The 23844-nt window shown below is 37.3% G+C and overlaps 1 protein-coding gene and 1 long non-coding RNA gene across 2 annotated transcripts in view; both read right to left on the bottom strand.

Annotated features, from left to right (window-relative positions):
- Positions 1-996: 996 nt before the first annotated feature.
- LOC106985070 (uncharacterized) overlaps positions 997-23844 on the bottom strand; it is a 28127-nt gene continuing 5279 nt past the window's right edge. The window contains exons 3-4 of the long non-coding RNA XR_003418832.2: positions 4542-4609; positions 997-1242 (exon numbers count right to left, since the gene is read on the bottom strand). This is a non-coding gene — a long non-coding RNA (uncharacterized LOC106985070). The remainder of the gene's footprint in view (positions 1243-4541; positions 4610-23844) is intronic.
- Positions 16079-16540, bottom strand: LOC106985069 (small nuclear ribonucleoprotein G-like). The gene has a single exon (XM_053217451.1). The coding sequence runs from the start codon at positions 16449-16451 to the stop codon at positions 16221-16223; it is 231 nt and encodes a 76-aa protein (XP_053073426.1). The 5' UTR covers positions 16452-16540; the 3' UTR covers positions 16079-16220.

Consider the following 23844-nt stretch of genomic DNA (forward strand, 5'->3'; position numbering starts at 1 on the left):
CAACGGGCTCTGTGCTGACAGCATAGAGCCTGGAGTCTGCTTCAGATTCTGTGTCTCCCTCTCTGTGTCCCTCCCCCATTCACGTTCAGTTTCTCTCTCTCTCTCTCTCTCTCTCTCTCTCTCTCTCTCTCTCAAAAATAAATAATAAGACATTTTTTAAAAAAAACTAAAAACTATTTTTTCCTAGGAAAACCACTAAAAGCATCTCCTGAGTACACTGATGACTTCAGAAATGTTGCTTGAAGCATATTTACTATTAATATAACAAAAACAGTTAAAATGTAAAATCTCAGTTAAAAGTATTAGATGCCTGTCTGTTGCATTTGAAAAAGTCTGCCTTACATGATGTCAGTTTAGTGGTTCTCTTGTTACTTTTTTCCTCTCAGAATATGAGTTTAAATGTGTACCTTTTGGATACAAGAAAGAAAATCAAAGAATCCCCTCTTAGCTCTCAGTCTCTGTTTTACACATTTTTATTTTGCATTATTTTGTATTGTGCAGCATCTTGTCAAAATTTGTGTAGGCAGGGATTGTTTTGCTTTACTGAAGGGAAGTGGGCATTTGTTAAAATCCTCAGCATACTAGGAAATAGAAGGTAAGGACTTTTTGATTGGTTGATTATTTTATTAAGATTTAGTATATTAGTGCAATGAACAATTTACAGTTAACACTGGATGATGATGATGTTGAAGAAGAAGAAGAAGAAGAAGAAGAAGAAGAAGAAGAAGAGAATGAATGAGTGAAGAATAAAAGAAAATACTTTATTATAAAAGTAGAAATTTAGGGGCGCCTGGGTGGCGCAGTCGGTTAAGCGTCCGACTTCAGCCAGGTCACGATCTCGCGGTCCGTGAGTTCGAGCCCCGCGTCAGGCTCTGGGCTGATGGCTCGGAGCCTGGAGCCTGTTTCCGATTCTGTGTCTCCCTCTCCCTCTGCCCCTCCCCCGTTCATGCTCTGTCTCTCTCTGTCCCAAAAATAAATCTAAAAAAAGTTGAAAAAAAAATTTTAAAGTAGAAATTTAACTGATGTTGTGATTTATAGACATTATGCATAATGTATAGAAGAAGGGATAGTATGAATCCTTCATTTGAAGTAATCACTTTTGGTGATTAAAGTCTAGTGAGCTGCTTTTTGCTTTTCAGATAATCTTCCTCCATTGCTGCTACTAGTCCCTCTGCACAGTTCATTAAACTACGGTCTGAAGTCAGAAGGCTGGAGTGACTTTATGGTTCTCAGTTTCCTCATCTGTGAAAAGGTAATAATAATAATGTTAGCTATTGCATTATTGTGAATTACATATTATACCTAACACACAGCACAAGAGCTGGCACATCAAAAATACTCAACTATTGCTGGCTAATGACCATCAGGTTTTATTTTAGACTGTCCCTGATGATCTATCGACTCTGCTTATAAGTAATTGGTGTACAGAGTCATTCATAATTTAATGGCAGTTGCCACTTATGTGATTTCCAGTATTTGGGTGGGGAACTATTTATCAAAGCCAAGGACTGTGTGTTCTTTTTCTGTGTCGTGTTTATTCAGTCATTAAACAACCACAGTGTCTGTCTTATATTACTCAGTAGTCCTATGATTTAATTGTTGAAAATGATATCAGGTCCTAAATTATGTTTGAAAGTAGGGTCAGTCTTCCAGTAGGAAAAGCAGGCCTCCACCCATATAGATCATTCTGTTTGGGAAAACTGTGTCCTAGATTTTGTCCCTGGTTCAGATACAAATACATTGGTTTCAATAATTTGAGGGTAAGATTTCTTTGCTTTACCACTGTGCTTTCAAAATATTGTCAAAAGCTATCTCCTTTTCATTCTTATCTGCTGGATCTAACCTGATCTTATGTTCACTCAAAACTTTTGCCCTAGTCCTAGACAACTTATATTTAAGAACTGAAAATTTTTCATGGGAGGGTTTCCAAATTCATCCCATTTCAATTCATGTGGGATGCTACAAAATATTTCACTGAACATACCAATTTATTCATTAATACCTCTTAAATTTCCCCATTGTCTCATTTTAGACATTAACCATGGTGCCTTTAGCTTGGAGTTAGGGGAAACTCCAGGATTAGATGTTTAAATACCATAAAATCATTTTCTGGACTCTGATCATACTCTTGGCCAACCACAGTATGATATAATAGTAGTTGGAAGTTTAGTCAAGCATTTTAATTTCAAATAAACAGCTGTTTTGAGGATGGTTCTAATTGGAACTGGAATAGTTTTGACCCCCTCTTAAGTAGCAGGGTTCTGCAGTCAAAATATTCTGCTTATTATGTTTCCCCTAAATTAGGTAATATTACATCTTTTTGTCATCCTTTATTTCCTTTCTTATCTTTTATTTTATTTTATTTTTTAAGTTCATCTATTTATTTTGAGAGAGAGAGAAAGGGAGGGAGAGAGAGAGCATGTACAGGAGCACGGAACTAGCTTCAGGGCTTGAACCCACTCTACTAATGGTGAGACCATGACCTGAGCCAAAATCAAGAATCAGACACTTAACCAATGCCAGCTAGGCATCTCTCATTTCTTACCCCTGATGATACCCTAAATGCATGCCCTGATTTTCTTAGAATATCTTTTGGGGAACTCCTGGAAGGCTCAGTCGGTTGAGTGGCTGACTCTTGGTTTTGCTCAGGTCATGATCTCACCATTGTGAGGCTGAGCCCTGAGTTGGCTCTAGGCTGAGCATGAAGCCTGTTTAAGATTCTCTCTTTTGGGGCACCTGGGTGGCTCAGTTGGTTAAGCGGCCAACTTCGGCTCAGGTCATGATCTCGCAGTCTGTGAGTTCGAGCCCCGTGTCGGGCTCTGTGCTGACAGCTCGGAGCCTGGAGCCTGTTTCCGATTCTGTCTCCTTCTCTCTGACCCTCCCCCATTCATGCTCTGTCTCTTTCTGTCTCAAAAATAAATAAACGTTAAAAAAAATAAGATTGTCTCTTTCTCCTGCTTGTGCACTCTCTCTCACTGTCTCTCTCTAAAAAAAAAAAAAAGTATAGTTTTTAAGAATACTTTTAGTTAATGTGTAATATCTATACATGCACTAACAGTAATAGTTAAACAGTGTTTTATTGCTTAAGAAGACTCACAAGTTTCAAAATGATGATCCTTACAAATTTACAGCCTATTTTAAAAAAAGAATGTGTCGATGGCATTAAAATAAGGATTGCATCACAGCAAAGTTTCCTTCAATGTCGGGGTCCAGAGAGGCCAGGGTAGGCTGCTTTGTTTGCCCTCCATAAGGGTTGAGACCAGATGAGGTTTCTCTCTCAGATCAGGAAACATAGATGTGTACACAGAATATCATGGAAGCAAAAGGTCCAAAATGGAATCTTAGGTGGAGTTTATTGCATTTTACTGGTCATGTAGATGTATTCCTGCTAAATAACCAGTCTCAATAGCAGAGCTGAGACCAGCTATAAAGCACTGGTCTCACTGATGTTAGTAATCCCTTGTTGACAAAGTGGTACAAATCACAAATATACCAAAACTCCTCAGACCCATGGTTACAAAACAACACTATTAATCAATGTGTTTCATGCCTTGACCAGGGGGTCAGTGCCATGCAGGAACTTTAGCAAAACAGTTCAGGCTCATTTCTGCCCTGTTGGAATCAACTGTTGGAGTACAGTCCACCACCCTAATCTGTGGTCAAGACCTTTTTACAACAAAGCAATTATCCTTATTTTTATAGAAATTAATTTGCCTTAGAATTGAAAGTCATACATAGATTCTAGACATTTGCAATAATTAGTAAGGAGATGATAGGAATTCAAGCAGAAACTAAACCACTAAATAATACCAGCATAAATTTTTATGCTGACTTTATAATTCTTCTGCTTCCCTAATCCAGAACTATCTGAACTTTATTTTTTTATTTTATTTTTTAAAATTTACATCCAAATTAGTTACCATATAGTGCAACAATGATTTCAGGAGTAGATTCCTTAGTGCCCCTTACCTATTTAGCCCATCCCCCCTCTCACAAACCCTCCAGTAACCCTCAGTTTGTTCTCCATATTTATGAGTCTCTTCTGTTTTGTCCCCCTCCCTGTTTTTATATTATTTTTGTTTCCCTTCCCTTATGTTCATCTGTTTTGTCTCTTAAAGTCCTCATATGATTTTTGTCTTTCTCTGACTGACTAATTTCACTTAGCCTAATACCCTCCAGTTCTATCCACGTAGTTGCAAATGGCAAGATTTCATTCTTTTTGATTGCCGAGTAATACTCCATTGTATATATATACCACATCTTCTTTATCCATTCATCCATCGAGGGACATTTGGGCTCTTTCCATACTTTGGCTATTGTCGATAGTGCTGCTATAAACATGGGGGTGCATGTGTCCCTTTGAAACAGCACACCTGTATCCCGTGGATAAATGCCTAGTAGTGCAATTGCTGGGTTGTAGGGTAGTTCTATTTTTAGTTTTTTGAGGAACCTCCATAATGTTTTCCAGAGTGGCTGCACCAGCTTGCATTCCCAAGAACTATCTGAACTTTAAAGTATACATCTGCTGAAACATTAATAACCATAATCAATCTATCATTAATCATGTCTACCTCTTCTTAGTCCAATTTTCTTCTGTAGGAATAATGTCCTGTGAAACAAAAACCAAAGATATAGCCACATTAGTATTTTTTAATATAGTCATAGTTAGAACTCTCAACTTTATTCATTCATTTTGAGAAAGTAGACCACTCTTGGAAGGTTGTCTGTTTGTTTTTTTCTCTTCAGCTCATTTCCTGGCTCTTCAAAAGAGAGAAGGTTTTGGCAGGGTCCTTCAGCTAAGACAGAATATCATTCTCTCTAAGCCTCACTAGAATTGTTAGATTTCGCCCTGTTTTGTAAAAGGCATTTATTGGCTCCTTTCCCCTCAGCAATAATTTTACTTTTCTTTCATTAATCATTAATTTTAATCCAAACCTTTCTTCCTAAAATTCTCTCTGTCCCAGCCAGTAGGTTAGTCCATGTATCTGATAACAAGATGAGACATGTTTGGATTTGCCTTTCAGGCCGTTCCAAGTGTAGGGGATCAGACTAAGTAGAGAAAATGGGGCTATCCTGTCTCCTAGGCAACAAAACATTTGCAGAGTTAGTCTTATCTTCCAACGTGGGGGAAGGGATACTCTATCCCATCAATCTCATTGAAATTCTTGCATTAGGTTTAAATTGGTAGACATTATCTTGTTTTAGATTATCGGCCTTGGGAGCCCTTAATTTTATATCCAGTCCAGGGATGAGCAGCCCAGTTCATATGTTATGGACTGATTGTTTGTGTCCATCCCCACCCCCCAAATTTATTTCAAAACCCTCCCCTGGGGCACCTGGGTGGCTCAGTCGGTTAAGCCTCTGGTCTTGATATCAGAGTTGTGAGTTTGAGTCCCGCATTGGGTTCCACACTGGGCATGGAACCTACTTAAAAACGAAAATGAAAACAAAAAGCCCTCCCTTCAATGTGATGGTACTGGGAGGTGGGGCCTTAGGGAAGTGATTAGGATTAGATGAGGGCTCCTTCCTCATAAATGGGATTAGTGCCTGTATAAAAATCATGAGGGAGATTATTGCTATCTGCTCTGTGCCTTGTGAGGATGCAATGAGAAATCAGTAGTTTGCAAACTGGAAGAGGGCCCTCATTAGAATTCAAGCATGCTGACACTGTGATCTCTGACTTCGAGCCTCTAGAACTATGAAAAATAATTTCTGTTGTACATAAGCCACTCAGTGTATGTTTTTTGTTATAACAGCCCAAACAGACTAAGACAGCATTAAAAAAGAAAATCGTCATAAACTATGGAAAGTTTGTCTTTGTTTCTCTATTATCCCCCACTCTCTTTTCCCTACTTCCACTGTAAAAGCATAACAATTTGTCTAATAGAGACCCAACTTCAGTCTCCCTCATGTTAAGATGCAAAACACAAGTTAGAGGTTTGTAAACAAATCCTTCAATCCATTGTCTTCCCTGCATCTTTTAAAGTAGTTGTTGTGTTTAGTCTAGTTATAATTGCCTATTAATCTACTCCTTAAGGGGAAAAAGGAATATGATAAGCCCAGTCCATTGAATGTGGTGTTTCTTTGCCCATTGTTGTACCATGTGGGCAAAGAAGTGAGTACTTTGATCTGAAGAAATGTAACTAAGAGGGCCAAACTGATACAATATTCTTGTTCTAGCTTTTTGGTAGTTTTTTTAATGTTTATTTTATTTTAATTAATTAATAAATTTATTTATTCATTATTTTATTTTATTTTTAATATTTTATTTATTTATTTATTCATTTATTTATTTATAATATGAAATTTATTGTCAAGTTGGTTTCCATACAACACCCAGTGCTCATCCCAACAGGTGCCCTCCTCAGTGTCCATCTCCCACCCTTCTCTCCCTCCCACCCCATTCATTTATTTCTGAAAGAGTGACAGAGAATGAGCAGGGGAGGGGCAGAGAGAAAAGGAGACATAGAATCCAAAGCAGGCTCCAGACTCTGAGCTGTCAGCACAGATGCGCTGGAACCCATGAACCATGAGATCATGACCTGAGCCAAAGTCAGATGTTTAACCGACTGAGCCACCCAGGCACCCCAACTTTTTGGTAGTTTTAAAAACAGCAGCCTCAGTCACTAGGCATGCAAAACCAAATCCAGAATATGTATCAAGTTCTGTCAATATCCAGCTAAGTTCCCTGGAGCAATAGATAAAGGGTCAATATTATTTACTTGCCAGCTATGCACTGGACCTTCTCCCCTGGGAATACTTCCAAAGGCTAATTGTAAACAGAACTGTTATTAACAATCTGAGTTTCAGTGAAGGCCACTGGTACATTTTATCATTTGGTCCATTGCTACATGGCTTGAGTTCCCTAATGTCAACTCATTTCATTGACCCACGTTGATTTGCATAAAGTTTCTTTGGTGAGCAGCAACATGTTTCACTTTTGTTTGTCTTTGGAACTTACATAAAAATTTTCAAAGAGTGGTACTCCTTTTATCATCCAACCATTTCTGTCCCACTTACTAGACCAAATTGTGAATCTGCTGGTAATAGCCCAAGAGTCAGTATACACTCAAAGAGCAGGACTTCTTTCTGTATCCAAATCTACCACTGACAGGAATACCACATATAAATTAGCCCCCTGGACCCACTTGTTCCTCTCTTCTTTCACAAGCATTTTGCCGTTTACTGGACACTGGTGGGCCACTGCTTTCCATGATCTTATATTCTGGAACTGCTACCAGTGAACCAGCTTGACTGCCTGATATCCTTGAATAATCAATCGGTTGAAATGAGGGACCCAGTTCTGCAATAGCAGTAGGCAAGGCCTGGCTTAAGTAGCTCTAAAGATTCTCACTTTCCATCTCCAATTAGTGCTGGTCAAAGAGACAATTAATATATTATTCCTTTTTTTTAATTTAGTTTTTAAAATATTTTTTAATGTTTATTCATTTTTGAGAGAGACAGAGACAGAGCATGAGCTGGGGAGAGGCAGAGAGAGAGGGAGACACAGAATCTGAAGCAGGCTCCAGGCTCTGAGCTGTCAGTAGAGAGCCTGATGCGGGGCTTGGACTCATGAACCGCAAGATCCTGACCTGAGCCGAAGTCAGGCATTTAATTGATTGAGCCCCCCACTTTTTTAAAAAAATATTTTTTTAATGTTTACTCATATTCCTTTTAAAATTTTACCTGGTAGGGATAGAAATTTCTATTAAAATTTTTATCTATGCCAATTATACATTAATGTAAAAAAATAGTTCTACAACATACATTTTAAAAATCACACATTCTAAATTTTAACCGTATTTTAATTTTTATACCTTTTATAGTAGCATTCCATATCCCTTAAATTAATTCTATCACTCTCAGAGGCTGATTAGCAAGCCTAACTAGTATTGTACATTGTACTCCCATATTCAGTAGACCTAAAAGTTTATTTTTTACTTCCAGGCCATTTTATCCAGTCTTGGTGTTCATCTGATATACTAAAACAGAACATGAGGGAAGATCCAAGTGATTAGCTTGAGCTGAGTATTATAAGAAACATGAGCTCATACAAAAAAATGATTGGATAAAATACCCTCCAGACAAACATTTTTTAATTAGCGGTGAAGGTTGCATAGGCTAATTGACTCTTCATTTATTACACACTTAGATGTCTTACTGACAGGAAGGATTCTCAAAGATTGTCAGTGTGTAATGGTGTAACAAGACTTGATCAGAGAAACAGTACTACTGGAAATGATACAGGATTTGTTATAGAATTTGACTTTACACAACTGTGAAAACTGGTTAAGTAGTTTCTAGATGGCTTCTACTTCTGTGTCTGGTGCTGGGCCTGAAGCCAGCATGGCAGGAAATCCAGATGGAAAAAATGAAGTGGGGAGGGGCAAAGATAAACTGGAACCCCTGAGGACAAGCTGGAATCTGCTTAGGTCCCTTACCACCTCTAAGGCTCTAACTTCAGTGATGCATTAACTAGCAACAGAAGCTAGTTAAGTTATGAAGCTAAATGCGCAGCTGACCCAGGAGTCAGAGTTAGAGAAGCTAAAGGAAGAGATACTTGGGGCCCCCCGGGTGGCTCAGTCAGTTAAGCGTCTGACTTCAGCTCAGGTCATGATCTCACAGTTTGTGAGTTCAAACCCCGCGTTGGGCCCTGTGCTGACAGCTCAGAGCCTGGAGCCTGCTTCAGATTCTGTGTCTTCTCCTGTCTCTCTGCCCCTCCCATGCTCATGCTCTGCCTCTCTCTCTGTCTCTCAATAGCAAATAAACATTAAGAATTTTTTTTAATAAAAAAAAATAAAGGAGGAGATCCAGCAGGAGACAAAGTTGCTTTGGACCCAGCTGCTGCATCACACCTCCACCGTGAGCCAACAAATCAGAGACCATGGGTGTGAACTACAACGGTAGGTAGTACCTGTACTAATCCTTTGAGTGTAAAAAGAAGATGATAATGGGTGAGTTATATGGTTATATGGAGAGTGAATTATGTCTCAATATTTTTTTTTTAAGATGGCTGCTTTTTCACCTTTGTCTTCCAAATCTCACCCAAAATGTCTCTTGTGGTCCAGGCTAACATGTAAATATGTAAGGAAGAAAATTTCTGGAAATGAGTTCTTGCTTAACTAAGTTAACACAGTAAAAATCCACCACAAATGTTTTCTGTTAGCTTATGTAAATTTTGTTTAAAAAGTAAACTTTGAAGCTAGGTGGAGAATCCATGCCTTAGCTCTAATGAATCATCACTGGATATAAGTAAAAGGTTCTACCAATATCTTTGCAGTTTAAAAAATGGTATGTTTATACAAGAAAATATAGGACTAAATAATATTGAAAAGTGTTGCATTTTTTATCTGTAAAGAATAATATGAAATATTACTGTATTCAGAAAAATGATTTTTGAAAAAGCTTATTTATTTTGAGAGAGACAGAGATAGTGTGAGAGGGGGAGGGGCAGAGAGAGAGGGAGAGAGAGCAAATCCCAAGCAAGCTCCGCACTGTCAGCACAGAGCCTGACATGAGGCTCAAACTCATGAGACTGTGAGATGATGATCTGAGCCAAAACCAAGAGTCGGACACTTAACCGACTGAGTTACCCAGGTGCCCCTAGGATACATGATTTTTAAAAAAATAAATATAGCTTACTTCCTGGATATCTCTCAGATGCCAGAGCAGATTAACCTATGACTATTCATATTCAGGTCATGAGATGACAGGTAGCTCTGGTGGACATTAAACAAGTATGATGATACTGAGTTTAGAAATTAAGTGATTCATGAGTTTTGCATAGACACATTTCCCAATCAGAGGTTGAATCTATCAAAAAGATGGGAGAAAATAGTCTTTTCAAAAAAAAGGTACTGGGACAACTGCGTCTCTGCATGCAAATGAATGAAATTGGACCCCTAACTCATAATATATAAAAATTAATTCAAAATGGATCATATCCTAAGAGCTAAAGCAATAAAACACACAGAAGAAAACACAGGGGTAAATCTTCATGACATAGTTTCTTAGGTATGACCAAAACACAAGTGACAAAAGTAAAAATACATAAACTGGACTTTATCAAATTAAAACTTTGAAGCGTTTCACTTCAAAGGACAAAGAAGTGTTGCTTCCAAGGACACTATCAAGAAAGTGAATGGATAACCCTCTGAATAGAAGAAAATATTTACAAATCATATATCTGATAAGGGAGTTGTATATGAAATATACAAAAAATGCTTACAAATTAACAATAAAAAGACAATTTGATTTTAAAAAAATGTGTAAAAGAGGAGTGCCTGCCTGGGAGTGGCTCAGTCCCCACTGATTTAAAAAAATGTGTAAAAGAGGAGTGCCTGCCCACTGAGTGGCTCAGTCGGTTAAGCTTCTGACTCTTGATTTCAGCTCAGATCATGATCTAGAGGTTCATGAGTTCGAGCCCCATATCAGGTTCTGCAATAACAGCATGGAGCCTGTTTGGGACTTGCTCTCTCTCTGCCCCTCTCCTGCTCTCTCTCTGTCTCAAAATAAATAAATAAAATGAACTTTAAAAAAATGGGTGAAAGATATGAATAGACATTTCTCCAAGGAAGACATGCAAATGACCCATAAGTACATGCAAAGATGTCCCACATAATTAGTCATTAGGGAAATGCAAGTCAAAATCACATTGAGATACGGCTTCATATCCAATAGGTGGCTAAAAAACAAAAGACAATAACAAGTTGGTAGAATTATGGTACAGGAATGTAGAATGTATGTGGAATGCATGGAACTCTCATACATTGCTGGTAGGATTGTAAAATGGTATAGTCATGTTGGAAGACAGTTTGATAGTTATTCAAAATGCTGAGCCTAAGGTTAGCCTAAAATTGCCCCAGCAATTCCACTGCTAGGCCAGAATAGGCAAATCCACAGAAACAGAAAGTATAGTAGTGGTTTCCTGGGGCAGGAAGAAGGAGGTGCATGGAAAGTGATTCTTAATGCTTATGTGGTTTCTTGTTGGAGTGATTAAAATGTTCTGAAAGTAGATAGTAGTACTGATTGCACAAATCTATGAATATACTAAAAAGTATAAATTGTGCACTTTATACATTAATGTATTGTATACTTTCGTAAAATTTGGTTAGTATATCAAACCTCCTTCAGGTGGGCACCTTTGTGTGACTAGCACCATGAATGCCTAATAAACATGTATTTCATATGGCAAAAAAGGCATTTGGGCAGTGTTGTGATAGTAAACAACTGGCTGGAGGGGGTGGGAGTAGCCCTTGATTTGCAGCATTTGCCAATGTCCATGGTGTAAATATTCCTACTATGCCAACTTCAAGCTACTAGTGTGACATCACTGAACTTGAAGCTGAGAAGAGATAGGCACAATTGATTCTCAATGGGAAGGAGAAAGTGTGAAGTGGCTCTGGCAACCACTAGCTATTGATAATGTAAGTTTAATAGGTACATGGAAAGAATAATAGATAGAGAATCAGAAATACAGGGCGCCTGGGTGACTCAGTTAAGTGTCCGTCTTTGGCTCAGGTCACGATCTTACGGTTCATGGGCTCTGTGTTGACAGTGCAGAACCTGCTTGGGATTCTCTCTCTCTCCCTCTATCTCTCTGCCACTCCCCCACTTGCATATTTTCTCTCTCTCTCTCTCTCTCTCTCTCTCTCTCTCTCTCAAAATAAATAAAAAAACTTTATATAAACAAAGAATCAGAAATGCACTGTTGCAACATGTACCTCCTGAAAGACTGTTGGGAACTTCTCAAACTTCTGATTTAGACACTGATCTTTAGACGTAATGCAGTATATTGAACTCTTGCTTGTTAGGATGATCAATAATGAACTCTTCACAGAAGAGCGAAAAGCAAAGTTACATAAATTTAAAAATATCACGCATTGCTATGAAAAACACCCAAAAATAAATACATTTTTGAGGAAATACAAGTTATGGATCAATTTTTACAAAAGTAAAGGGGAAAATATAATAAACAATAACAATGACTTAGTTTCAAAAACTATCAATACATGGTTAATCTGTACTGATAATGCTCTTTTTTTTCACCTATACTACCATCCATTTTCCTCCTCCTGATTATTTTGCAAATTCCAGACATCATACTTCGTCTATAATGTTTTATTATGTGTCTCTAAAAGAGCTCTATTTTTTTAAGATTTTATTTTTAAGTGATCTCTACACCCAACATGGACCTCAAACTTACAACCCCGAGATCAAGAGTCACATGCTCCACTGACTGAGCCAGCCAGGCACCTCAAAGAACTCTATTTTTAACATAGCCACAGTAGCCTACCGTACAGAAAATATTAATATAAATTTCTTAATATCATAAAAAATCCAGTTAGTGTTCAGAATTTCCCATTGTCTTATAATTTTTGACAGTTTGTTCAAATAAGGATTCAAATAAAGTGTATAAACTGTGATTGGTTCCATGGAATTTTTTTACAAAGGCTTTTTGTGCTCAAAGAATTCTGAAAAACTTTTTTTTTGTACTAAAAATTTCAAATTAATATACAAGAGTATATTGGCTTCAACAATATAGCACATGGCCACATTCACTACCCCTACTACCAGAAGTTTTTCAGTCAAATCCTAAACCTCTTATCATTTCATCTATAAATCATCACTGTGCATCTTTAAAATATAAAAATATCTTAAAGTTTAACAAAAACCACAAAACTATTGTCATGTCTTAAAAAATATCAATATTTCTTTGATATTATTAAATACCCAGTTAGTGTTATTTTTTTCCAACTTTCCCCCAAATTTTTTAGCAGTTGGTTTATTCAAGTCAACATCCAAATAAGGTTTACATATTAAATTAGCTTGTTGTCTCTTAAGTCTCTTTTTATATATAGGTCTTTTTCATCTTTTTTTTAAGAAACATGATAGTTTGTCCTATAGAGTTTTGTATATTTTAGATTTTGCTGTTTATATCCTTGTGGTATTATTATATTTGATCTGATTCAGGTTAGGTTTTTTTTTCCCCCAAAATACCTGAGGTAGTGATGTGTGTTCCTATTATATCTCAACAAGAGGCACAAATGTCTGGCTATTTCTCTTTTTGTGATATTAAGATTAATCAGTGGTTCAGGTTAATTAATTAGATGGTCAGTTTAAGTATTCTTTTTTTTTTAATGTTTATTTATTTATTTTTCAGAGAGAGAAAGAGCATGTGCATGAACAGAGGAAGGGCAGAAGGAGGAACACAGAGAAACCCAAGCAGGCTCTGCACTGTCAGCACAGAGCCTGATGCAGGGCTCGAAATCATGACCTGTGAGATCATGACCTGAGCCGAAATCAAGGGTCAGAAAATTAACTGACTGAGCCATCCAGGTGCTCTGGTCAGCTTCAGCATTCTATCAGCTTTTTATGTAAGGGTGTTAACAACCATTGATAATCACTGCCTATATCCATTATTTCACTGGAGGTTGCAAAAGGGTAATATTCTAACACTATCATTTCTTTTTTATTTTTTTAGCTGAAATTTTTTAGCTGAAATTTTCTCTATAGAGATAATCTTTCTTTTACCAGTGATTTATTCCAAGGTATAGTTAATTTGGTAAAAATAGGATAAATGCTTGATTCTTTCTAATTATTTAATATTTTCATGATGGGCTAGTTCCCTGGCATTTTTCAAAGGCAACCAAAGAAGTTAAAAACTTTTTATTATTATTTATTTATTATTTATTTATTATTTATTTATTATTTATTATTATTTATTATTTATTATTAGGAGCATATGAACTTTAATACATTTGATATGTTGTAATCCAAATTATTTAGCTTTTTGATCTCAAATTGATCAAAAAATGACAAATCTGTGGGTCAGTGGTCAAGTTGGATCCTAAGTTTTTCTTCCTTCCTTCCTTCCTTTCTTCCTTCCTTCCATCCCTCCTTCCTTCCTACCTTTTTCTTCCTTCCTACATTTTCTTTCTTTCTTTCTTTCTTTCTTTCTTTCTTTCTTTCTTTCTTTCTTTCTTTCTTTCCTTCGAGAGCAAGTGAGCCAGGGAGAGGAGCAGAGGGAGAGATAGAATCTTAGGCAGGCTCCACGCTCAGCACAGAGCTTGACTGTGGGACCAATTCTACACCACTAGGATCATGACTTGAGCCAAGTCAAGAGTTTGACACTCAACTGATTGAGCCACCTTGGTGCCCCACTCCTAAGTTCTTTTAGTATGATTTTTGATAACTTTGGTGTAATAAGATGTTCCTGCTCATCTTGCACTTTTCCTGTTCCAAACTTGCAAGGAACCCTGGTTCCTGTTAGTGGGAAATGATTTTCAGAGACCATAATCTAGGTGTTTGGGGTGCTCATTGACATTGAGTTGGTTATTGCTTCTAAGCCTTTTCAGTGGTCTACAGATTTTTTTAATGTGCAATGGGTGGGGAGGGGAAATCTGAGCAATAAGATTTAGTCTGAATAGAATAGGTGGAAATTAGAGATATGTCATCTTTCTACCATGTACCATCATTTTGTCTTTTTAAAGATGCCTGAAATCTATTTTTTTATTAAGAAATTTTTTAATGTTTATTTATTATTGAGAGACAGTGAGACAGAACATGAGCATGGGAGGGGCAGAGAGAGGAGGAGACACAGAATCCGACGCAGGCTCCAGGCTCTGAGCTGTCAGCACAGAGCCCGACGTGGGGCTCGAACTCACGAGCTGTGAGATCATGACCTGAGCCAAAGTCGGTCGCCCAACCGACTGAGCCACCCAGGCACCCCAAGATGCATGAAATCTTTAAAAAAATCTTAATTAGCTTTAATGTTTCAGATTTATTTGGACTTGAAAAATGAATTAGAAATTATGAAATTACTTAGCCGACCTTAATATTTTTTAAAAATGTTTATTTTTTTAATATATGAAATTTATTGTCAAATTGGTTTCCATACAATGTTTATTTATTTTTGAGAGAGAGCAAGCAAGTGGGGGAGGGGCAGAGAGAGAGGGAGACAAGATCTGAAGCAGGCTCTGTGCTAACAGCAGGGAACCTGATGTGGGGCTCGAACTCACAAGCCTCGAGATCATGACCCGAGCTGAAGTTGGATACTTAACTGACTGAGCCACCCAGGCAACCCTGACCCTTAAAATTTTAAACCACTTACAATAAACTTCGTGGATAGCAATTTTTCTATTAAAACATTTTTAAGTTATTATAGAAGCAAGCTCTTCTGCTGTTAAGCCTCAGGCCACTTCTTAGCCTCAGACTAGCTAACTGTGCTCTCCTTTCCCTATTTTTTTTTTTTTTTTACATTCCCCAGGGATTCATTTGACTGTAATTTTCTTTTTAAAGGCCTTCTTCCAAGTACTGAGTGGAAAGAGGAATGAGAGAGTCTTTTGGAAATATTTTATATCTTGCTCTGGGTGGCAGTTATGTGAGTGTTCACATATGTAAAAATTCAAATTGTATACTTAGATTTTTTTTTAACATTTATTTATTTTTGAGAGAGAGAGATAGAAAGCAAGTGGGGGAAGGGCAGAGAGAGAAGGAGACACAGAATCCTAAGCAGGTTCCAAGCTCTGAGCTGTCAGCACAGAGCCCGATGTGAGTCTCAAATCCACAAACCGGGAGATCATGAGCCAAAATTGGATGCTCAACTGACTGAGCCACCCAAGCGCCCCACCTAGGTTTTTTTTTTTTTTAATTTTTATTTTTTTTTTGTTTTTCTCTAGAGTTCTATTCTATTCTTGTATTCAAAAAATCTTCCCTGTTTATGTTCAAAATAAACAACTATATCGTTACTTCCTGTGTTTTACTTCAATTGCAGTATACTTGGAATATAGATGTACTTGGAAAAGTCAAGAGTACATCAAAACTACTACAAGAGTTTTGAAAATTACAGTTAATGTTTCAGAAGAAATCTGCTCAGGTTTTCAGCTTCTTTATCTTTCCATTAAAAGATGAAAAAAGGCCATCCTAGCCATGCTTCTTCACATTTAATCAGATTCTTCAATATTTATGCATATAAGCTTTGGAATAAATCAGTCTCAACCAGGAACAGTTTGTGTTAGAAAAAACTAGAGTAAAAGCTAACATTCAATTTTCCATGTTTGGAATGTCTGAGAAAGCATTTTTTGACTATTAAAAAAGTTTATTTAACAAAAAAGTTCAATATGAAAATGCATGACCTGATTTTTATATTGTAGTAAAACTGGTGCTATGAAGGGGACACGTGGAAGCAGTTGGTTTCTTCTGGTGAACACACCCATTGTTTATACTCGTTCCAAGGCTTCTAACATGATGATACTTTTTCCTCGAATTACCACCATTCCAATATTGTTCTGTTGCCCACTGGTTGCCATCTCCACACATTCATCTATTACAAGATTCATAAAGGGATCGAACCCCCGCAATATTCCTTGGACATGTCTGCCACCATTTAATTTCAATGATAATTTCTTGTCCATAAATTTTTTCAACTCGGGAGGGTGAGCTTTGCTCATGATGCTTACTCGGCGAGCTCAAAGATGCCTCCAAACGGAATTCGTGGAGTCCTTCACGCTCCCTACCTAGGTTTTTAATATGGATTCCCAGTTATCCCAGCACCAGCACTCCACACAGTGATTTGCTTTCAGGAGGCACTCAGTTTATTTGAACTGAACCATGATGCAATTCAAGTCTCAGCATAAGGACTTGACCTTCTATAAGTGCTTGATAGGGATTTGTTATTGTTGATAGTGAGGACTACTCGTATATTCGGAACCATCTTCTGGGCCAAAAAAACATTTTGCCTAGAAGTTAGGTACATAATGATTAACTAAAATTACAGTTACTCCAAATGAGTACTTTCTCATTTTGTTCTTGAGTTTTTTTGTTTGTTTGTTTGTTTTTAAGGATATTCCGTAAATAATTTAATGGGAGATAAAATATATAACCACTTCTGCCAACTATAGTCATGTCATAATGGCAATTAAATTTTATATTAAACATCATTCAATATCATAGGACAATGACATTTTTCCTGAGATTTTTACCTCAAAATGGAAGATTTGGTCAGGAAATGGAACATGTCTTCTCTTACAATGGGTCAGTTTCCCTACTTTGGTGTTATCATCAAAATATTGGTTGCAGATAACTATGCTGTAATGTCTCTCACTTAACTTCCACCTATCCAGTTCTTTTTTGTTTTTAAGTTTATTTTTTTTTTGAAAAGGTTTTTTTTTTTTTTTTAAGAACAAGCAGGGGAGGGGTAGAGAGACAGAGGGGACACAGAATCCAAAGCAAGCTCCAGGCTCTGAGCTGTCAGCACAGAGCCTGACGTGGGGCTCGAACTCACGGAAGCAACTTCATGACCTGAGCTGGAGTCAGATGCCCAACCGACTGAGCCACCCAGGCGCCCTAAGTTTATTTTTGAGAGGGAGAAAGGGAGCCTGGGGGAGGGGCAGAAAGAGACAGAGAGAGAGAAAGAATTCTAGGCAGGCTCCATACTGTCAGTGCAGAGACAGACTTGAGGCTCAATCCCACAAACTGTGAGATCATGACCTGAGTCAAAATCAAGAATTGGACGCTTAATGAACTGAGCCACCCAGGCACCCCTCCTTTTCTTTAAGTGAGCTTGCCCATGCCTCCTGCTCCAAGAGTTTGCTCACACATAATATTGCTCTTCAGTCCCTAGCCAATTGGACCAGGAGTAGATTATGCTGGGCTAATTGGTTTTTCTCTCCTCAGAATTTGGAATTGAATTTCTTTAGATTGCTTGAGCTGGAGATAATACATAGCCTGTGTGGGTATGCATTGCATGTGCATTTGTACAGGTGTGGTGATGGGGCAGTTGTCTAGGGCCCTGCTATACCATGTGGTAAAACTTGACTCTTGAGAAACTTGCCATTCTGAACAGTAGAAATACACACTGCCCCATTACTCAGCTGACACTCCCTTCTCTCAGCTTTACCCACTTTCTCATGTCTTTTTTTAAATTTTAAAAATTGTATTTAGTATTTATTTTTAAGTAAACTCTATGCCCTATGTGGGACTTGAACTCATGACCTTGAGATCAAGACATGCATGTTCTACTGACTGAGCCAGCCAGGCACCCCTCTCATGTATCTTTTTCCTTTTTTTTTTAATGTTTATTTGCTTATTTATTTTGAGAGAGAGTGCAAGTAGGTGCGGGGCAGAGAGAGAGGGAGTGAGAGAATCCCAAGCAGGCTCTATTCCAATGTGGGGCCCATCTCACAACCGTGAGATCACGACCTGAGCCGATACCAAGAGTCAGATGCTCAACCAACTGAACCACTCAGGTGCCCCTCATGTCTCTTCTTCTATTCCCTAGCAGTATCAGGTGACTGGCTTAGCAAGTTTTAGACCAGAGGCAATCACTGATTCTCAACTTATTGAAGCATGTATTGAAGCATGTTCAGAGGGTTCAAACACTCTTACTTTTTGAATGATTCTTTTGGTAACTCCCTTCCTGGTCTTGAGGAAGGAGGAAATTCTCTACCCTCCCTCACAATGTAAGGAGAGATAATACCCTCTCTTTAGAATACTGTATTCCCTCCAAAATACAACTTTTATTGTTTCTGTCTTCTCTTATGTGAGAGAGGGGGAAATGGTGGTGGTAGTGCGAATTTTCTCAACTAGTACCTCTCACTAGACCCAGTGGGGGAGGGATAGACTCCAAAAGCTGATGCTTCCTCAAACACAGAATGGGATGTGGGAGGGTAATCTTTTTTTTTTTTTTTTAAGTGATCTCTACACCCAATGTGGGGCTTGAATTCATGACCTTATGATCAAGAGTCCCATGCTCCACTGACCAGCCAGGTGTCCCAGGGGAGGGTAGTCTTTAGTACCATGTATTCTTAGCTGTGGGCTCAAAAACAGGACCCTATTTCACCTAAAATGAAATAATCCCTGACACAGACAATGAATTGAGTTGGATTCCTTCTAAATTCTGTTTCATACAATTAAAGCAGAAGTGCAACATTTGTGGTAGAGACTTGCAAATACGTGTATAAGACTAATATTACAAATCATTCAGAATTGGTTGTTTTTTTTAATTCTCTGGTTCATTACTATTTACAGGGCATTTTAATATATATTATGTCATTTAATTAAATGCCCAGGATGTTGCTGACCCATAATCCTATGGGATTGAGACCATGAACATTCCAGACCATCCCTGATATCCCAGTTTACTTTCCTATGATCTTTCCTTCTCAAGGCACACAGCCTCCTTCCCAGAGCCACAGGATTTCTAGTCATAGCTGATCCTAGACTAAAGCCTAGTTCAGGAAAGGAACATCTTTTCACCTATTTTAATCTCCTATTAATTTGACATTTAGGTTCTTAAAAAGCACAATTTCATTTGGAATGCACTTCAGGATTTTTGTACCATCTGCATGTCTACCTTTATCTTTGTTACATATAAGAAGAGTACATTTTAAAATTTAAAGTGCATAGTATAATGTTGATTTTCACTAGCAAGGGAAAGTTAAATAGGTGGCCATGGAAGGGGCCCAGTGGAATTCCTGCACTTCTTGACTCTTCCCTGATTCTGTTTCTTTCTCTTTATAATTTTTATAATCTTTGCTAGTGTGGCATTTTGGAATATGGCTGAAGCTAAAAGTCTGTGGATTTAGTTAGACAAAGAGATAATAGCCAGGAATAGAAAGAGGCACTTACAATCCTCCTGTAATGGTTGGGGTCCCTTCAAGATTTATAATTCTACATAACACATTAGGAGAAAGAATATCCCATTAGCAGAAGATGCTATCTTTTACAATTTAAAGAGGCTGAAATACTTTTGTGACTGAAATATTTAACTCCAGTTAGGTGGAGATTGGGGAATAAAAACAGACATAGCTAAATAACTGTCAGAACTCAATAATTTTTAGTTTGCTTTTTTTAAATTTTTTATTTTGAGAGAGAGAGGAGAGGGAGAGAGAAAAATCCCAAGCAGGCTCCAGGCTGATAGTTTGGAGCCTGACATGAAGCTTGATCTCACAAATCATGAAATCATGATCTGAGCCAAAATCAGGAGTCAAATGCTCAGCCGACTGAACCACACAGATTCTCCTCTAGTTTTATTTATGTGTATATGTTTAATGTGTTCCAGAGAATGAAATAAGTAATATCTTTTATTTTTTTAAGATTTTATTTTTAAGGAATCTCTACACCCAGTGTGTGACTTGAATCCGCAACCCCAAGATTGAGAATTGCATGCTCTACCAACTAAGCCAGCCAGATGCCCCTAAGCAATATCTTCTAAAAGGAAGAAATGTGAGGGGATTCTATCCCCCACCCCTTCTCTGTCTCTCTCCCACTTGCTCTCTTTCTCTCTCTCTCTCTCTCTCTGTATGTCCCTCAAAATAAAAACCCATTTTTTTTTAAAGGAAGAAATGTAAAAGGGCAAAGGGCAACCATACTGAAGCTATCACACTGCTTCTCCACACTTATTAAACATTATCCACACTTACTTAAACATTATCTGCAACGTTAGAGGACAAATAGTTTACCTTTAATTTTCTTCACCCTAAATGCCTTTCTTTTTCAAATTTCTACTCAAGAAACTTTGATTTTTCCTTCATCAGATCCCCTTCTTCCATATCTATTACACAAAAATTTGAAAAACCATTCTAGAAATTTTATGTTAATTTTATTACTTTCTAAAAAATTAGCAAATAGATTACTATTAATTATTATATAGAAAAAAATGAACATACAAAATCTTGTTTGATTCTCTTTGCAGTTTTTTTCTTTTTTGAGAGAGAGAGAGAGCAAGAGAGCATGTGTGCACACAAGCAGGGGAGGGGCAGAGGGAGAGAGAGAATCTTAAGCAGGCTCCATGCCCCACACAGGGTCCAAGGTGGGGGGCTTGATCCCACAATCTGAGCCGAAATCAAGAGTCAGACGCTTAACTGACTGAGCCATCCAGGCACTCCTCCCTTTGCAGTTTTAAATTACGAAGATACAACTCATGTTCTCTATCTGAGGAAATAGCATGATAGTAATGAAACAGCAAACTCTTCAAAATATGAGTAATTTGATTTATTCTGATGACTATAAAAGTGAATAGACTTTCTCAAGATCTAATTCTCTTGAATTTAAGTTGTATAAAACCGTCTTCAACTGGCTAACATTAAGGTTTTACACTTGAGTAATAAAACAGCTCTAATGTGAATTTGCAGTGCCTCATTAACTTCCAAAAAACTGTAGAAGCATTGTTGACCAAAATAAATCCCAAGTAAATTAAGAGTTTACATATAAAAAATAATTGAGAATTTAGAAGAAATTATAAATAAATATTCATTAAATGTTTGGATCTGTATTTTCTTTGTAGGCCACATGATTTTCATATTCATAAATGTGCCCCTACTGACCAACACACAGTAGGTATTTATTCAACAAACATCTGCTGAACTGAATATAACCTAGGCTTAGAAGAAAAAAAACCTTAAAGGAAACTAGGAAATATTTTACTAAATTTTAAAAATTTAATTTCTGCCCATTAAAAATTATAGTTACTAAAAAGCAACTGTAAAACATCAGAAGCAAATATGGTAAAGAGTAGAGATCTTTATTAAATATTTCATACAAATTGCTAAAACATAAAAATATAAACCTCTCTGAACTTCAAGTTATCTAAGGCATTTTAACAGTTTGTAAACTGTTTTAATAGATTCAAAACCTTTACATCTGAGATAAAACCTCAGTCTCAAACACTGGAATGAATGGATTAATCTTAAGAACAAAGCCCAATACTCTCAGAATACTAATATTAAAAAACATAGTAAATCTTTTTTTAGTGTTTATTTATTTTGAGAGAGAGAGAGAGAGCACAAGGAGGGGAGGGGCAAGGAGAGAGAGAATCCCAAGCAGACGCAGGGCTCAAACCCATAAATCATGAGATCATGACCTGAGCTGTAGTCAAGGGTCAGATGCTTAACTGACTTAGCCACCCAGGCACCCCAAAACACGATAATTCTTAATATGCTTAGTTCAGACTGTAGTTCAACTGCTGATATATTTTTAAAATCTCAAACGTGATATGATCAGGAATGATCTCATTTCCTAACACAACCGTCTTTACTTTTTAATATTCCCTTTTTTAGTATTAATATTCTTTACCCAGGTGTAATTATAATGTGCATGTTGTGTCATTTTCCCCTTTAACAATAAATAGGTTCCTAAGCATTTTCCCATATGCTGTATGGCAGTCATAATTAAAAATTCATTAAAGAGGGGCACCCAGGTGGCTCAGTTGGTTAAGCATCTGACTCTTGATTTTGGCTCAGGTCACAATCTCACAGTTCGAGACATCAAGTCCTATGTCAGGCTCTGCACTGACAGTGTGGAGCCTGCTTAAGATTCTCTCTCTCCCTCTCTCTCTGCCCCTACCTCACTCATGCTCTCTCTCTCTCTCTCTCAAAATAAATAAATAAACTTAAAAAATTAATTAATGACTTCAACACTGTACTGGAAGTCCTAGCCAAAGCTGTTAGGCTAGAAAAGTAAATAAAAGGCATCCAAATTGGAAAGGAAGTAAAATTATCTCTGTTTGTAGATGATATAATCTTATATGTAGAAAACCCTGAAGATTCCACAAAAAACCTGTTAGAACTAATAAATTCAGCAAAGTTGCAGGATACAAAATCACCACTCAAAAATCAGTTGCATTCCTATATACTAACAATGAACAACTGGAAAGAAAAATTAAGAAAACAATTCCATTTATAATAGCATCAAAAATGTTTAGGAATAAACTTAATTAAGGAAGTGAAAAACTAATACACTGAAAACTAGAAAACATTGCTGAAAGAAATTAAAGAAAAAAATAAATGAAAATACATCTATCCCATGTTCATGGATTGGAAGATTTTATATTATTAAGATGTCAGTACTATCTAAAGTGATCTACATATCAACACACTCCATGTCAAAATCTCAATGACATTTTTTTCAGAAATAGAAAAATCGTGCCTAAAATTCATATGGAATCTCAAGGGACCCTGAATAGTCAAAACAATCTTAAAATAAGAAGAAGGGGCACCTGGGTGGCTCAGTTGGTTGAGTGTCCAACTTTGGGTCAGGTCATGATCTCGTGGTCTGTGGGTTTGAGCCCTGCATCAGGCTCTGTGCTGACAGCTCAGAGCCTGGAGCCTGTTTCAGATTCTGTGTCTCCCTCTGTCTGCCCCTCCCCCATTCATTCTCTGTCTCTCTCTCTCTCTCTGTGTCAAAAATAAATAAACTTTAAAAAAAATAAGAAGAAAAAAGTTGAAGGTCTCACATTTCTGGATTTCAAAACCTACTCTAGAGCCATAGTAATTGTAACCAAAACAGTGTGGTACTGGCATAAAAACAGATACACACACACACACGTGATAGTATTCTATCCCAGAAATAAACATTCACGTATATGGTCAGATGATTTTTGACAAGAGTATCCAGATCATTCAATGGGGAAAGAACAATCTCATCAACAAATGGTGCTCAGAAAAATAGATATCCAAATACAGAGGAATGAAGTAGAACCTTATCTTACACTATATAGAAACATCAGCTGAAAATTGATCAAAGATTTAAATTGAGTAGCTAAAACTATTTATATAACTCTTAGAAGAAAACCAGGTAGAGGCACCTGGGTGGCTCGGTTAGTTAAGCATCTGATATTGGCTCAGGTCATGATCTCATGGTTTAGGAGTTCATGCTCTGCATCAGGCTCTGTGCTGACAGCTCAGAGCCTCGAGCCTGCTTTGATTCTCTGTCTCCCTCTCTCTCTGCACCTCCCTTGCTTGTGTGCTCTCTCTCAAAAACAAATATTTTATTTATTTTTTATTTTTTTTAACGTTTATTTTTGAGACAGAGAGAGACAGAGCATGAATGGGGGAGGGTCAGAGA

Source organism: Acinonyx jubatus, chromosome B1 (genome assembly GCF_027475565.1).
Source record: "Acinonyx jubatus isolate Ajub_Pintada_27869175 chromosome B1, VMU_Ajub_asm_v1.0, whole genome shotgun sequence".
Lineage (NCBI taxonomy): Eukaryota > Metazoa > Chordata > Mammalia > Carnivora > Felidae > Acinonyx > Acinonyx jubatus.

Bases quoted from the DNA above. Each gene is read 5' to 3' on its own strand.
- LOC106985069 (XM_053217451.1), bottom strand. From the start codon at position 16,451: ATGAGCAAAGCTCACCCTCCCGAGTTGAAAAAATTTATGGACAAGAAA.